Source organism: Rhinopithecus roxellana, chromosome 2, assembly GCF_007565055.1.
Source record: "Rhinopithecus roxellana isolate Shanxi Qingling chromosome 2, ASM756505v1, whole genome shotgun sequence".
Classification (NCBI taxonomy): domain Eukaryota; kingdom Metazoa; phylum Chordata; class Mammalia; order Primates; family Cercopithecidae; genus Rhinopithecus; species Rhinopithecus roxellana.
Window position 1 is genome coordinate 135,841,694 of NC_044550.1, and position 18,267 is coordinate 135,859,960.

At 38.5% G+C, this 18,267-nt stretch overlaps 1 protein-coding gene across 1 annotated transcript in view; it reads left to right on the plus strand.

Annotated features, from left to right (window-relative positions):
* The window catches only part of ZNF721 (zinc finger protein 721), a 39,302-nt gene extending 27,691 nt beyond the window's left edge, over positions 1 to 11,611 (plus strand). The window contains 2 exon segments of the mRNA XM_010375306.2: positions 6,524 to 11,259; positions 11,261 to 11,611. Of these exon segments, the coding sequence (XP_010373608.2) occupies positions 6,524 to 11,259; positions 11,261 to 11,371 (4,847 nt within the window). The 3' untranslated portion in view covers positions 11,372 to 11,611.
* Positions 11,612 to 18,267: the final 6,656 nt, after the last annotated feature.

The window sequence follows — 18,267 nt, forward strand, 5'->3', positions numbered from 1 at the left end:
TAATCCCATTTGCATATTTTTGTTTCTTTTGCCTGTGCTTTTGAGATCTTAAGATTCTTTGCTCCGTACTATGTGGCAAAGCATTCCTGTATGTTTACTTCAGATAGCTTTATTTGGGTTTCCCATTGGAATCTTTATTTGTGATTGAGTTTTTTATATCGTAAGAGGTAGGAGCCTAGTTTTATTTCTTTGATTATCTTGTAGATAATTTTCTTAGCACCATTTATTGAAAACACTCTCTTTTTCCAAATGTGTGTTATTGACATTTTTGTTGAAAATCACTTGTTTCTAGGTTCATGAATTTATTACTGGGCTCACTGGATAGTTTGATCTGTTTGTTTTTATGCCAGTATCATGCTATTTTGCTTATTATATAGCTTTTTAGTATATTTCGGAGTCAGGTAGTATGATGCTTCCAGCTGTTTTTTTTTTGGGGGGGGGCGCTCAGGATTACTTTTGCTATTTGGGGGGTCTTTGATGGTTCCGTATAAAGTTTAAGTTTGTTTTTTCCATTTCTGTGAAAAAAGTCATTGGTATTTTGATAGAGATTGCATTGATTTGATAGAGATTGAACTTTCATAATATTTTTTTAATTTTATGAGCAATACTTTCAATTTTTCTTGCCTTTTTCAGTTTTTAATTTATAAATTTCAGTGTAGAGTGTTCACCTTTTAAATTACATTTGTTATTAGACAGCTTTATTTTTTATTGTGAATGCAGAAGCATTTGGCAAAACTGAACATGTCTTTGTGATTTAAGAAACTCAAATGAGGTATAGATCGTATACCTATACACAATAAAGACTATATATGACAGACTAATGGCCGAAATTATACTGAATTGGAAAGAGTAGAAAACCTGTTGTCTGAGATCTGAAACATGAGAAGGATGTTTTTATTTAATGTTGTTATTGTGTATGAAAGCACTCAGCTGTATACACTGTCTGCTTTAAGAGTCTCTGTGTTTATCTGTCTGCATACTCTTTCCCTATTGTTTGTAAGTTGTATACTTGTTTTATTTGTGTATACCATGGTGGTTTTACCCTGCCTAGGTGAGTAGTCATTGAAATTCTCCTAATTTTACCCTCTATTTGTTTGTAAATCTGTATTTTTGTGTGTGTGTGAGAAACACTTCCGTGATTTGAAGATAATTTCCAAAAGTGTCATACCTCTCTCTCTTAGATATTATTTTTAATTGTTTTAAAAAATGCACAAACTTTACAATCACATATTTGTTAAATATTCAGCTTAGTCATATTAACATTGTTATGCACTCTTTCCTTAGAATATGTTTATCTTGCAAAGCTAACACTCAATACACATTAAACAACTACCTACTTTTTCTATTTTCTGGCCCTTTACAAATACAATTCTGTTGTTTTAAAGTCAAACTGCTTTAGATATCTGATGTAAGTTGATTTATACAGTTTCTGTCTCTGTGACTTATTTTATATTAATGTCATCAAGATTTATCTTTACTTGTTTAATTTTTGCTTTTTATAAACAGTAATATTTCATAATTTTAATATTTCTAATTTATCAGTTTGAGAGAAATCTGTGTTGCATTTATTTGCTTTCAGTAACAATGCTGCAATAATTATGAATGTCTAAATTACTCTTCATGTGACTGTGTGTGTTTATATTTTTGCTAGATTTTATTTCATTGATCCGGCTGTTCAGCTTTATGACCCATTCCAAATTGTTTTAATTCTTTCGCTTTGCATGTGTTTTGAAATCAGGAGCTGTGAAGCCTCTGAGATTGCTTCTCTTTTTGACAATTGTTGGGTACTTCACTGTTTCTTAATTTCATATAATATGGGGGTTGCTGTTTCTATTACTACAATAATTTAGTTACAAATTTGACAGGGATTACATTTAATCTGTAGATTACATTGAGCAGTCTAGACATCTTTATTATTTCAATCTTTAGATTGTGTTGTTTAATTTCTGTAAGTATGTAAAAAATTTTTTTTCTTTTTGAGGGGGGGATACAGAGTCTTGCTCTGTCGCCCAGGCTGGAGTGCAGTGGCGCACTCTCAGCTTACTACAAGCTCCGCCTCCCAGGTTGACGCCATCCTCCTCCCTCAGCCTGTGGAGTAGCTGGGACTACAGTAGCCTGCCACCACGCCTGGCTAATTTTTTGTAGTTTTAGTGGAGACAGGATTTATAGTTTTCTTTCTTTTATTAATTTCTACTCTCATTCCAGTTTGGTCGTTAAAAGTAATCTGTAAAATTTCAATTTTAAAAACTTCTGTTAAGACTTTTTTTGTGCCCTAATATGTCGTTTATCCTGGAGAATATTGTATGAGCTATTGAGGAAGGTGTGTATTCTCTTGTTGTTGAGCAATGTTCTCTACAATTCTGTTAGGCATAATTGTTTAATACTGCTTTCAAGTCTCCTGTTATGAATATTTTATCTTGTTTCATTATTCTTTACAGAAATTGGGGTAAATATCCTAGTATAATTATATTGCTTTTTTTGTCTTGCTTTAATTCTGTCAGTATTGGCTTTGTATATTTGGAACTCAATGTGGGACACACACAAACATACAGACACATTAACATATGTATACACACATTTGTCATGAGTTCCCAGTAAAGGAACTATTTTGTTATTGTTTAATGCCCTTCTTTCTTATGAACTTTTAGTTAAAGTATATTTTATGAAATAGGGACAGTTTTGACTTAAGATGTACTTTGTGTTGTGTAATTTGGACCTCTTATTTGGTTATTTGCATGAAATGTCTTCTTTCATTTTGTCCTTTTCAGTCTTTTTTAATCATTACATCTCAAAGTGACTTTAAAAAGCAAGGTGGATCATGTTAAGTTTTGCAATCAATCCCTTTATTTGGTGAATGTATTTTGTTTTTTTGTTTTTTTTTTTTAGACGGAGTCTCCCTCTGTCGCCCAGGCTGGAGTAGTGCAGTGGCCAGATCTCAGCTCACTGCAAGCTCCGCCTCCCGGGTTCACGCCATTCTCCTGCCTCAGCCTCCGGAGTAGCTGGGACTACAGGCGCCCGCCACCTCGCCCGGCTAGTTTTTTGTATTTTTTAGTAGAGACGGGGTTTCACTGTGTTAGCCAGGATGGTCTCAATCTCCTGACCTCATGATCCGCCCGTCTCGGCCTCCCAAAGTGCTGGGATTACAGGCTTGAGCCACCGCGCCCAGCCAAGGGTGAATGTATTTTGAATGGAAACCTTTACTTCATAAGTTTTATTGTTTTGCTGGATTATTTCATTTTTGCCCCTTATTTTCTTTTTCTGTCTTCTTATTTTTTGGTGTATCTATAGAGATACGTTTTTTTGGTATCTTGGGAAGTACATAAAATTTCTTAAAATAATATATTTTTATTTTATCTTGTTTTTTTGAGACGGAGCCTTCTTCAGTGGCCCAGGCTGGAGTGCAGCCACGCAATCTGTGCTCACTGCAAGCTCCGCCTTCCAGGTTCACGCCATTCTCCTGCCTCAGCATCTCGAGTAGCTGGGACTACAGACTCGCCACCATGCCCAGCTAAAGTTTTTTGTATTTTTAGTAGAGAGGGGGTTTCACCGTGTTAGCCAGGATGGTCTCGATCTCCTGACCTCGTGATCCACCCTCCTTGGCCTCCCAGAGTACTGGGATTACAGAAGTGAGCCACTGTGCGCGGCAAAATAATATATTTAAAACTGGTAAAAACCGAGTTGCATTTGAAAATTCTTCCTTGGCTGGGCGCTCACACGTGTAATCCCAGCCGTTTGAGAGGCCGAGGCAGGCAGTTCACGAAAAGAGATCGAGACCATCCTGGTCAACATGTTGAAACCCCATCTTCACCAGAAATACAAAAATTAGCTGCCTGTGGTGCCCCGCACCTGTAGTCCCAGCTACTTGGGAGGCTAAGGCAGGAGAATTGCTTGAACCTAGGAGTTGGAGGTTGCAGTGAGTCAAGATTCCACGGCTGCACTCCAGCCTGGCAACAGAGTGAGACTCTGTCTCAAAAAAAAAAAAAAAAAAAAAAAAAAAGCGGGGGGGTGGGCCAGGCGCGGTGGCTCAAGTCTGTAATCCCAGCACTTTGGGAGGCCGAGACGGGCGGATCACGAGGTCAGGAGATCGAGACCATCCTGGCTAACACGGTGAAACCCCGTCTCTACTTAAAAAAAAAAAAAACACAAAAAACTAGCCGGGCGAGGTGGCGGGCGCCTGTAGTCCCAGCTACTCGGGAGGCTGAGGCAGGAGAATGGCATAAACCCGGGAGCTGACATCTGGCCACTGCACTCCAGCCTGGGCAACAGAGCGAGACTCCGTCTCAAAAAAAAAAAAAAAAAAAGGGCTGGGCGCGGTCGCTTATGCCTGTAATCCCAGCACTTTGGGAGGCCGAGGCAGGCACATCATGAGGTTAGGAGTTTGAGACCAGCCTGGCCAGCATGGTGAAACCCCTGTCTCTATTAAAAATACAAAAAATTAGAAGGGCATGGTGGTGTGTACCTGTAGTTCTAGGAGGGTGAGGCAGGAGAATTGCCTGAACTGGGCAGGCAGAGGTTACCGTGAGCCAAGATCACGCCACTGCTCTCCAGTCTGGGTGACAGAGTGAGACAGGAAGAAAAGAAAACTCCCTCATTACATCTGTCCTCAAGTTCGTTATTGATGTCAGTAATCATTTTTTATGTTGTATATTATTACCTGATAATGATGAACAGTTTATGATCATTTTTATGCTTTTACCTTTAAAATTTTAGAGATTAAAATGTTTTCTGCACTATTATGATAGTGGTACAGAATTTTGTGTATGTGCATATCTTTTTCAGAAAGTTACGTATTTTCATATGATTATGTTTGATTTTCTTGCATTATGTTATTTTCACTGGAAGACACTTTCTTCAGTATTTTTTTGGTAAGACAGGTGTTGTGCTAATATACTTTTTCAGCATTTGCTTATCTTGAAAGGTCTTTACTTTTTCTTCAGTTTTGGGACAGTTTTACTGGTTATATTATTCCCATGTGTAATTTTTTTTTTTTTTTTTCCTCCAGCACCTTAGTTATATTGCAATTTCTTCTGGTGTGAAATACTTTTGTTGACAGATTCACTGGTAATCTTATAAGACCACACTTATAAATGACACATCACTTTTATTTTGCAGTTCCTGAGAACGCCGTTCTTGTGTTTGATTTTTGAAACTTTGCTTATATATGCGCCTTGCCATAAATCTGTGTGTGTGTATCCTAGTTGAAGTTTGTTGAGCTGCTTCATTTATTACATCTTTTTTTTAACTTTTGAAAATTTCTGAGTCATTTCGTATTTGTCACCTCCATTTTTTTTGTTGTTGTTTTTAATGTTCTCATTGATGTTCTAATTTTTCTGATTACATTTAGTTGTATGTATTTTCAGTTAACTGATTCAGCATTATTCAGATTACATTTAAAAAATTTGTACATCTTTGTTTTTTATGGTTCTCTGAAAAATTTAAAATTATTTTGTATACATTGTAATATTTGCTTGTATTTGAGCATTAACAAAAAGCTGTTTGTCACAACTGTTTATTATGTTTGTCATGACGTAGTCTGAAGCCAATTATCTGAGATTATGGGAACCTGTCATACATGTTGGAAGCATGTCTGTTGTCTGGAATTTCATGTTTAGTTTTTAGTTAAAAGGGTTTCTTCATGTTTCCTCTTAAAAGTCTCTAATTGGCCAGGCGTGGTGGCTCACGCCTGTAATCCCAGCACTTTGGGAGGCTAAGGCAGGCAGATCATGAGGTCAGGAGATCGAGACCAGCCTGGCTAACACAGTGAAACCCTGTCTCTACTAAAAATACAAAAATTAGCCGGGCGTGGTGGTGGGCGCCTCTAGTCCCAGCTACTGGGGAGGCTGAGGCAGGAGAATGGCATGAACTCAGGAGGTGGAGCTTGCAGTGAGCCAAGATATCCCGCCAGTGCATTCCAGCCTGGGTGACAGAGTGAGACTCCATTTCAAAATAAATAAATAAATAAGTCTTTAATCACTTGCTCTACCTGTTGCCTGTATTTAGCACTTCAGTCTGCTCTTGAAATATTTGTAATTTGTCTTCACATACCCAAGTTGTTCTTCCAAAGTATCACCATTTCTTTCAGCACTGTTTTATGGGAGGCAGAAATCAGTTTTTGTAAAGACCCCAAAAGGCAGAAGTAAGGATATGTGTGTCAGTAGTTTTTTTTGCTTTTAAGGAAAAAGACAAAGTTGAGAGTTTTCTCCTAATGGCATAGTGCTATATTGGGGAAGAGGAAGAGCTGTTGCTAGGTAAATGTAGCAAACATTCCTTCCTGTTCTATGTGGCTCTTGGCATTGTGCTTACCTGAGGCATTGCATGCAATTAACGCATTTATAGATTTCACACAAAGGCATTTTGATCACTATATGTTTGTTACATGTATATGTCTGTGAAGAAGTTATGACTTGTGGTATTTTTGTTATGCCATCTTACTAGCGTACTTTGTATAATTTTATAAGATTTTTAAAGTATATTCATATGAATCTAGTAACTGGGATAATTTGTTATTTTTTATTTCTTTCAGCTATGTGTTCTCATTTCACCCAAGACTTTTTGCCAGGGCAGGGGATAGAAGATTCATTCCACAAATGTATACTGAGAAGATATGAGAAATGTGGGCATGAGAATTTACAATTAAGGAGAGACTGTAAAAGTATGAATGTGTGTAAAGTGCAGAAAGGAGGTTATAATGTAATTAATCAATGCTTGCCAAATACCCAGAGCAAAATATTTCAGTGTAATGCAGGTGTCAAAGTTTTTAGTAAATTTGCAAATTCAAACAAAGACAAGACAAGACATACTGGAGAGAAACACTTGAAATGTAACCAATACGGCAAGTCATTTCAGAAGTTCTCAGACATAACTCAACATAAAGGAATTCATGCTGGAGAGAAACCCTACACATGTGAAGAATGTGGCAAAGCCTTTGGACGGTCCACAGCCCTGAATCAACACAAGAAAATTCATACTGGAGAGAAACCTTACAAATGTGAAGAGAGTGGCAAAGCCTTTAGTAGGTCAAGAAACCTTGCTGCACATAAGAGAATTTACACAGGAGAGAAACTCTACACATGTGAAGATCGTGGCAGAGCCTTTGGATGGTCCACAAACCTGAATGAATATAAGAAAATTCATACTGGAGATAAACCCTACAAATGTAAAGAACGGGGGGAAGTGTTTAAACAGTCCTCACACCTGAATAGACAAGAGAAAATTCATACTAGAAAGAAACCCATCAAATGTAAGGAATGTGGCAAAGTCATTACCTCATCCTCAAGCTTTGCTCAACATAAGAGGATTCATACAGGTGAGAAACCCTTTAAATGTTTAGAATGTGGTAAAGCCTTTAATCGTTCCACAGTCCTTACTAAACATAGGAGAATTCATACTGGAGAGAAACCCTACACATGTGAAGAATGCGGCAAAGCGTTTAGACAGTCTGCAATCCTTTATGTACATAGGAGAATTCATACTGGAGAGAAACCCTACACATGTGAAGAATGTGGCAAAACCTTTAGACAGTCTGCAAACCTGTATGCACATAGGAGAATTCATACCAGAGAGAAACCTTACAAATGTGAAGAGTGTGGCAAAGCATTTGGACAGTACACAGACCTGAATCGACATAAGAACATTCATACTCGAGAGAAACCTTCCAAATGTGAAGAGTGTGGCAAACACTTTGCATGGCACACAGACCTGAATCAACACAAGAAAACTTATACTGGGGAGAAACCTTCCAAATGTGAAGACTGTGGCAAAGCCTATGCCCCATCAACAGCCCTGAATCAACACAAGAAAATTCTTACTGGAGAGAAAAGTTACAAATGTGAAGAGTGTGGCAAAGCCTTTGGACGGTACACAGCCCTGAATCAACACAAGAAAATTCATACTGGAGAGAAACCTTACAAATGTGAAGAGAGTGGCAAAGCCTATGCCCCATCAACAGACCTGAATCAACACAAGAAAATTCTTACTGGAGAGAAAAGTTACAAATGTGAAGAGTGTGGCAAAGCCTTTGGACGGTACACAGCCCTGAATCAACACAAGAAAATTCATACTGGAGAGAAACCTTACAAATGTGAAGAGAGTGGCAAAGCCTTTAGTAGGTCAAGAAACCTTGCTGCACATAAGAGAATTTACACAGGAGAGAAACTCTACACATGTGAAGATCGTGGCAGAGCCTTTGGATGGTCCACAAACCTGAATGAATGTAAGAAAATTCATACTGGAGATAAACCCTGCAAATGTAAAGAACAGGGGGAAGTGTTTAAACAGTGCTCACACCTGAATAGACATGAGAAAATTCATACTAGAAAGAAACCCATCAAATGTAAGGAATGTGGCAAAGTCATTACCTCATCCTCAAGCTTTGCTCAACATAAGAGGATTCATACAGGTGAGAAACCCTTTAAATGTTTAGAATGTGGTAAAGCCTTTAATCGTTCCACAGTCCTTACTAAACATAGGAGAATTCATACTGGAGAGAAACCCTACACATGTGAAGAATGCGGCAAAGCGTTTAGACAGTCTGCAATCCTTTATGTACATAGGAGAATTCATACTGGAGAGAAACCCTACACATGTGAAGAATGTGGCAAAACCTTTAGACAGTCTGCAAACCTGTATGCACATAGGAGAATTCATACGGGAGAGAAACCTTACAAATGTGAAGAGTGTGGCAAAGCCTTTGGACAATACACAGACCTGAATCGACATAAGAACATTCATACTCGAGAGAAACCTTCCAAATGTGAAGAGTGTGGCAAACACTTTGCATGGCACACAGACCTGAATCAACACAAGAAAACTTATAGTGGGGAGAAACCTTCCAAATGTGAAGACTGTGGCAAAGCCTATGCCCCATCAACAGCCCTGAATCAACACAAGAAAATTCATACTGGAGAGAAACCTTACAAATGTGAAGAGAGTGGCAAAGCCTTTAGTAGGTCAAGAAACCTTGCTGCACATAAGAGAATTTACACCGGAGAGAAACCCTACACATGTGAAGATCGTGGCAGAGCCTTTGGATGGTCCACAAACCTGAATGAATATAAGAAAATTCATACTGGAGATAAACCCTACAAATGTAAAGAATGTGGGAAAGTGTTTAAACAGTCCTCACACCTGAATAGACATGAGAAAATTCATACTGGAAAGAAACCCTTCAAATGTAAGGAATATGGCAAAGTCATTACCTCATCCTCAAGCTTTGCTAAACATAAGAGGATACATACAGGTGAGAAACCTTTCAAATGTTTAGAATGTGGTAAAGCCTTTAATCGTTCCACAGTCCTTACTAAACATAGGAGAATTCATACTGGAGAGAAACCCTACACATGTGAAGAATGCGGCAAAGCGTTTAGACAGTCTGCAATCCTTTATGTACATAGGAGAATTCATACTGGAGAGAAACCCTACACATGTGAAGAATGTGGCAAAACCTTTAGACAGTCTGCAAACCTTTGTGCACATAGGAGAATTCATACCAGAGAGAAACCTTACAAATGTGAAGAGTGTGGCAAAGCATTTGGACGCTACACAGACCTGAATCGACATAAGAACATTCATACTCGAGAGAAACCTTCCAAATGTGAAGAGTGTGGCAAACACTTTGCATGGCCCACAGACCTGAATCAACACAAGAAAACTTATACTGGGGAGAAACCTTCCAAATGTGAAGACTGTGGCAAAGCCTATGCCCCATCAGCAGACCTAAATCAACACAAGAAAATTCCTACTGGAGAGAAAAGTTACAAATGTGAAGAGTGTGGCAAAACCTTCGGACGGTCCACAGCCCTGAATCAACACAAGAAAATTCATACTGGAGAGAAACCTTACAAATGTGAAGAAAGTGGCAAAGCCTTTAGTAGGTCAAGAAACCTTGCTGCACATAAGAGAATTTACACCAGAGACAAACCCTACACATGTGAAGATCGTGGCAGAGCCTTTGGATGGTCCACAAACCTGAATGAATGTAAGAAAATTCATACTGGAGATAAACCCTACAGATGTAAAGAACAGGGGGAAGTGTTAAAACAGTGCTCACACCTGAATAGACAAGAGAAAATTCACACTGGAAAGAAACCCTACAAATGTGAGGAATGTGGCAAAGTCATTACCACATCCTCAAGCTTTGCTAAACATAAGAGGATTCATACAGGTGAGAAACCCTTTAAATGTTTAGAATGTGGTAAAGCCTTTAATAGTTCCACAGTCCTTATTAAACATAGGAGAATTCATACTGGAGAGAAACCCTACACATGTGAAGAATGTGGCAAAGCCTTTAGACAGTCCGCAATCCTTTATGTACATAGGAGAATTCATACTGGAGAGAAACCTTACAAATGTGAAGAGTGTGGCAAAACCTTTAGACAGTCTGCAAACCTTTATGCACATAGGAGAATTCATACTGGAGAGAAACCTTACAAATGTGAAGAGTGTGGCAAAGCCTTTGGACGCTACACAGACCTGAATCGACATAAGAACATTCATACTCGAGAGAAACCTTACAAATGTGAAGAGTGTGGCAAACACTTTGCATGGCACATAGACCTGAATCAACACAAGAAAATTCATACTGGAGAGAAAAGTTACAAATGTGAAGAGTGTGGTAAAGCCTTTGGACAGTCCACAGCCCTGAATCAACACAAGAAAATTCATACTGGAGAGAAACCTTACAAATGTGAAGAGGATGACAAAGCCTTTAGTAGGTCAAGAAACCTTGCTGCACATAAGAGAATTTACACCGGAGAGAAACCCTACACATGTGAAGATCATGGCAGAGCCTTTCGATGGTTCAGAAACCTGAATGAATATAAGAAAATTCATACTGGAGATAAACCCTACCAATGTAAAGAATGGGGGGAAGTGTTTAAACAGTCCTCACACCTGAATAGACAAGAGAAAATTCATACTGGAAAGAAACCCTACAAATGTGAGGAATGTGGCAAAGTCATTACCACATCCTCAAGCTTTGCTAAACATAAGAGGATACATACAGGTGAGAAACCCTTTAAATGTTTAGAATGTGGTAAAGCCTTTAATAGTTCCACAGTCCTTACTAAACATAGGAGAATTCATACTGGAGAGAAACCCTACGCATGTGAAGAATGCGGCAAAGCCTTTAGACAGTCCGCAATCCTTTATGTACATAGGAGAATTCATACTGGAGAGAAACCCTACACATGTGAAGAATGTGGCAAAACCTTTAGACAGTCTGCAAACCTTTATGCCCATAAGAAAATTCATACTGGAGATAAAACCATACCAGTGTAAAGGATGTGGCAAAGCCTTTAAGCCGTACTCCAGCCTTCTTAAACATCAGAGAACTCATACCAGGGGAATGTCTTATAAAGGTCGCAGTCTTTAAATATTCTTCTAGCCTTTCTAATTTTAAGATATTTCATCATGGAGAGAAACGCTACAAATACGAAAAATGTGAGAAAGCTTTTAACCACACCTCAATCTGTTGTTAACAATAAGTAATTATATTGAAGCCGGGCGCGGTGGCTCAAGTCTGTAATCCCAGCACTTTGGGAGGCCGAGACGGGCGGATCACGAGGTCAGGAGATCAAGACCATCCTGGCTAACATGGTGAAACCTCGTCTCTACTAAAAAATACAAAAATCTAGCCGGGCGAGGTGGCGGGTGCCTGTAGTCCCAGCTACTCAGGAGGCTGAGGCAGGAGAATGGTGTAAACCCGGGAGGCGGAGCTTGCAGTGAGCTGAGATCCGGCCACTGCACTTCAGCCCAGGCGACAGAGTGAGACTCCGTTTCAAAAAAAATAAAAAAAAGTAATTATATTGATGAGAAGCCAAATTAAAATTAAAAATGTGACAAAGACTTCAAATTCTTGTCACTTCCTAGTGTATGTAATTCCTACTGAAGAGCACATCTAGATACACAAAAGATGTGGCAGAACTTTTAACCAATGCTTAATATCTTTGCAGATGATAGTATTTATATGTGAGAATACTTGTACAAATATAAAAATACACACTAGCTATTAATGTCTACTCTAAATTTATAGTTAACAAAAGCATTATGTAATTTCTGTTGAAAGACCTTTTATAAAATACAGGCTATTAAAGTGAAGAAAAATAGTCTTAAGACAGAGAATGCAAAGGTAAAGAGGGCTCTAGTGCCTGTACTTGTATCCCAGAACTTACTGTATACATTTTGTATTAGAGGAAAACTCTGAAGCAGTTGCTCAAACTTTGTTCAACATCAGAGAATTTATATTGGAGAGAAGTATTACAACTGTAGTAAATGTAGAAAAACATCTGTTCAGAAGCTGAAGCTTAAGAAACACCAGAGGCCAGGCACAGTGGCTTACACCTGTATTCCTAATACTTCGGGAGCCAAGGAGGGTGGATCACTTGAGGTCGAGAGTTCCAGGACAGCCTGACCAACATGGAGAAACCCTGTCTCTACTAAAAATACAGAAATTAGCAGGGCGTGTTGGTCCATGGCTGTAATCCCAGCTACTTGGGAGGCTGAGACAGGATAATCGCTTGAACCCAGGAGGTGGAGGTTGCGGTGAGCCGAGATCATGCCATTGCACTCCAGCCTGGGTAAGAAGAGTGAAACTCTCAAAAAAAAAAAAAAAAAAAAAAAATACCAGAGAGTTTCTACTAGAACGTAATTTGTAGATGCAGTAAATGTGAAGAAATATTTAGGCTAAAATTAAGACTATGTAAACATCAGAGGATTTACAGTAGAAAGAACTAAGGAACTAATACTTCAGACTTTAAAATAAATCAGAGTATTAAGTATAACAGAAGTTGAACCTGTTAGAAAATTTCTTTGTATATAAGTTGAAAAGTAGGTTTTTGAAGAGATTATATTCAAAGTATATTTTTTCACTTAAAAGTATAAATTTTTTGAAAAGCAAATAATTCAACTCTAAAATTATGTTATTTCAACATTCTCATTTATGTGAAAGCATGTGATGAACTGTCGCTGCATTGGAGATATGGGAAATTCCTTTGCATTAGGTGGGCATTATTCATGAACTTACATGAAAGAGAAGAAAAATGAAAGATGCGTGAGGAAAATCTTAGCAGAGAGGCTTTTAGTTGTTGACTTACTGAGTGATGCATGAAGTAGGTGTTCAGAGTAATACTTTGCATTATAGTGAGAAAATCTGAATTTTAGTAGTAAATTGTTTTACCAATTGTACATTTATGTTATAAATATAATAAAATGCATTAAATTTTGAAGATCATGTGTGAACTTAATTTTTTAAACAAAATTGTTATTGTGATAAAATTTTTGTGCGTTCAATGAAGCGTTTTATTATGCCACCAACTTTCACCTATCCCACCTTACTCAAGGGTGTACCTTAAAGATGGTAACAATGTACTCTCTGGTAATATAGTTGAATGACATCTCTAGTCTCTTTTTCCAGTGGCTTTCAGCAGCAAATAAATTGAAAAATATTGTTGTTTCCATGTTACATTTTTATTCTTACTGAAGTTTAAAAGTTTTTGTGGGTACATAGTATATGTATATATTCATGGTATATATGGGTTATTTTGATACAGGCATATAATATGTCATAATCACATCAGAGTAAATGAGTTATTCATCACCTCAAGCATTTATCCTTCATATTACACACAATCCAATTACACCGTTTAATTATTTTTAAATGTAAATTTTTTTTACGAAGGGTCATTTTATGATTGTAATAAATCATACATTCCTGAGTCTTGAATGCTTTTCAGAAATGTTTCATATTTATCTTTGAACATGTGGCATGTCCTGCAAACACAGCCTTTTAGTTTTAATTTGCATGGAGTTAAATATATAAATATTGTGTTCTAAAGATAAACTTTGGGCGTAAGGAAATTATGGAGCAAGCAATTGTGTTTGCATGAGACTTTGTACCTATTTTCCAAAGAAAATAGCAATATTGGAACAAAGAAGATTCTGTTAATACTGTGGATAGGTAATTTACTAGAAATCTACAAACCTAAAACATTTTGAAATCAAACCTATGTTTTCTTTTTATTTAATTACTGCACAATCTAATGGATCATTGTTGAGAATTGCCCCATGCCAACCAATTCTGTGATTATGTGGTCCTTATGCTAGAGCTATAATTTTCTCATTTTTTTGTTTTCACTTCATAAAGTATTTGAGCTTGTCAGAAATTAATCGTTTTTATAAAACTTAGTGCACAAAAATTTTTAGATGTAATGTCACAATATATTAAGTAATCTTTAATTAGAACATTTCATTAATTGGATAACCTTATATAAGCTGTTTTCTTTAGTTATTGTTCCTTTCACTTTTTATAATTGATATTTATAAGTTTATTGGGCCAATTTTTTCAGGCAAGTAGTGGGAAAACAAGTATTGGGGATGTTTTGATAGATAATTGTAGTGAACAATCACAAAGTGCTGGGTGTGTAATAGATGCTCCATAACTGGCCATAAATATTCCTGGAGTTAGTTCGTAGCTCCAAGTAAAAGATTGAAAATATCTGTGGTGACGAAATGGCACTAATTGTGCATGTGGAGAGGACATCTGTTCCCAGGCTGCAAAACTGACTCATTCTGAATTTAAAGAGGATTTCTGTTTTTGTTTTCTATCTTTAGTTTTGTCATGTCTTCATGTGTTTATCCGCAGCTCTGTATGCCTCCTCAGAGGTCTTCTTTTCCTTTGTGTTATGGGTACAGTTTCCTCACTGTTCTCTTCATGCCATGTAATTTCACATGGACTTTCAAGGTTTCGATGAGAAGTTTATAATTTTTAATGTAAATTATTGTTTTTAACTGGGTTGAGATTATTTATAATTTATCAATGTAACATTCAGATCACTTAATTGAGATAAGAGTAATTCAGTGTCCACAGGTTAAGAGGATTAAGTCAGCGTTGTTTCTCTGTATTGGTAACAGAAACATTGTATGAGATTCTAACAAAATGTGTGTTAAACATGTTAGAATAGGTTTATAAGTGGGTTGCATATTGTAAGCACCATATGAAGAAACTCATCAGAATTTTGAAATCTCCTAAAATATATCTTAGAAATTATTTTTTGTGTGTTTGTTTTTTTTGGAGACAGAATCTTGCTCTGTCACCTAGGCTAACCTGCAGTGGCATGATCTCAGCTCACTGCAACCTCTGCCTCCCGGGTTCACGCCATTCACCTGCCTAAGCCTCCCAAGTAGCCGGGACTACAAGCGCCCACCCCCAAGCCCGGCTAATTTTTTGTATTTTTAGTAGAGACAGGGTTTCACTGTATTAACCAGGATGGTCTCAATCTCCCGACCTCATGGTCCGCCCACCTCAGCCTCCCAAAGTGCTGGGATTACAGGCGTGAGCCACCGCACCCGGCCCTCTTAAAATTTTTAAGAGACTTAATGCTAGGTGAAGAATTTTACATATAATTTTCTATGACATAGCAAAACTTTTTTTTTTTTATGCTGAACCTTCTGAGTGTAAGAAAGTGTTGGAAAAATAGAATGATCTGTGTAGATTCAAGATTCAAAATCTGCAGTGATCTTTTTTGTTGAGATTCATGTTATCACCTTGAATTTGTTATGATTTTTTGTTTTAGTGGATGCAGTTCATGGAGTATAGTTTTCATTTTTAGTCACTTTATCCAAGTCCTTTGTTACCTTCTCTGGAAAATCAGATTATGGCAGCTATTGAATTCAAACGTTCATTAATCACATTAATGTAATTCAGCATATAAATAATAAATACCAGGCCGGGTGTGGTGGCTCAAGCCTGTAATCCCAGCACTTTGGGAGGCCGAGGCGGGCGGATCACAAGGTCAGGAGATCGAGACCATCCTGGCTAACATGGTGAAACCCCGTCTCTACTAAAAAATACAAAAAACTAGCCGGGCGAGGTGGCAGGCGCCTGTAGTCCCAGCTACTCGGGAGGCTGAGGCAGGAGAAGTGGCGTGAACCCGGGAGGCAGAACTTGCAGTGAGCTGAGATCTGGCCAGTGCACTCCAGCTTGGGTGACACAGCGAGACTCCGTCTCAAAAAAAATAAATAAATAAAATAAGTAAATAAATAAATAATAAATACCATAACCCTGTATAGGTGTTAATTTTCACAGAAACTCAATGCATAGTTATTATTATTATCCTTATTTTACAGAGGAAGGAACAGACACAGAGAAAAATGACATGCTCACAACAGAAGAGCCAGTAGTAAAACAGGCAACTTTGACTTCAGAGATAACACTCTTAACTACTACAGTAAACACCCTCTTCAAACAGAAGATACATATTATCTTCAACACCCATTCTTAATAAAAAATTAACAAACATTGGGCTGGGCGTGGTGGTTTACGCCTGTAATCTCAGCACTTTGGGAGGCAAAGGCGGGGGGATCACGAGGTCAGGATATCAAGACCATCCTGGCTAACACAGGAAACTCTGTCTGTACTAAAAATACAAAAAAATTATCTAGGCGCCTGTAGTCGCAGCTACAGCTGGCGCCTGGGCGCCTGTAGTCGCAGCTACTCGGGGACGCTGAGGCAGAAGAATGGCGTGAACCCTGAAGACAGTAAGCTGAGATTGCACCATGCATTCCAGCCTGGGCGACAGAGCAAGACTCTGTCTCAAAAATAAAAAAAGATACATGTCTCTATATATGTGTAAATGTGCACATTATAATACAGAAAAGAGAAATACTTCAATTTAAACCATATAAACTCTAGAAATTGCTCTTTGATACTGACATGTACTTGGGAACAGCTTTCAACTGTGCTTCCCTACCCCTCCAGCAATTAATACAGCTTTTTTCTTTTACCTAAACCTGTAGCCAGCAAATGCTGTATTGTTATTACATACTATTTACGGCTGGGCGTGTTGGCTCACATCTGTAATCCCAGCACTTTGGGAGGCCAACACGAGTGGATCACGAGGTCAGATTGGGACCCTCCTGGCTAATGTGGTGAAATCCCGTCTCTACTAAAATACAAAAAAAAAATTAGGCATGACAGCGTGCGCCTATAGTCCCCGCTGCTCCGGACGCTGAGGCAGGAGAATCGCTTGAACTGGGAGGCAGGGGTTGCAGTGAGCTGATACCGCGCCACTGCACTCCAGCCTGGGCGACAGAACAAGAATCCAACTCAAAAAAAAAAATTTTTTTTTTAATTTACTAGAAACATAATACACTATGATTTTATTACCTTTTAAAATACAGGTGTATTGAGTCACATAATTATTTCACTCTATATTAGTTTCCTTTGTGCCTGTTTTTCAGTTTTGCCTAAACACTACCAATTATCTTACAGTTGCTCCCCAAATAGTTTGTTTATAAAACTTTTAATTAACTCTGGGAACCTCAGCTCAGCAGTCAAAACTCAGAGCCTTAGAACTAAGAAAGGACCAAAAAGTTACTATTAATATAGACTTCAAATATGCCTTTTAGTACTCCATGCATATGCAGCCATCTGGAAAGAGGATCTTTGACAGCAAAGGATACCCCTATTAAATCAGCAGGAAGTAGCCAGAAAGAGTCGTCCTCCAAACCCCCCTAACAGTGGTTAGGGTGACTCCTCCACAGGGGTGAATGTTGTAGGAGTTATTAAGAAACTTATTTTTATTATTTTTTTTTGAGATGGAGTCTCAGGCTAGAGTGCAGTGGCGTGGTCTCAGCTCACTGCAACCTCCGCCTCCCGGGTTCAAGCTATTCTCCTGCCTTAGCCTCCCTAGTAGCTGGGACTAGAGGTGCGCACCACCACAGCCAGCTAATTTTTGTATTTTTTTTTTTTTCTTTTGAGACGGAGTCTTGTTCTGTCGCCCAGGCTGGAGTGCAGTGGCCGGATCTCAGCTCACTGCAAGCTCCGCTTCCCGGGTTCACGCCACTCTCCTGCCTCAGCCTCCCGAGTAGCTGGGACTATAGGTGCCTGCCACCTCGCCCGGCTAGTTTTTTGTATTTTTTAGTAGAGACGGGGTTTCACCGTGTTAGCCAGGATGGTCTCGATCTCCTGACCTCGTGATCCGCCCTTCTCGGCCTCCCAAAGTGCTGGGATTACAGGCTTGAGCCACCGCGCCCGGCCAATTTTTGTATTTTTTTTAGTAGAGACAGGGTTTCACCATGTTAGCCAGGATGGTCCCTAGGGCTTTTGCCACTGCTTGGTTAGTTTGTAAAATAAAATATGGATCATTGTTACTTTGTGAAGACCATGGAAACCCAAAGAGATAATTTCTTCCAGAATGATCTTGGCAAGTACCTGAATCTTACCTTTTCTAGTATGAGAGGTTTCAACCCAGGCAAGTAAGGGCGTCCCCC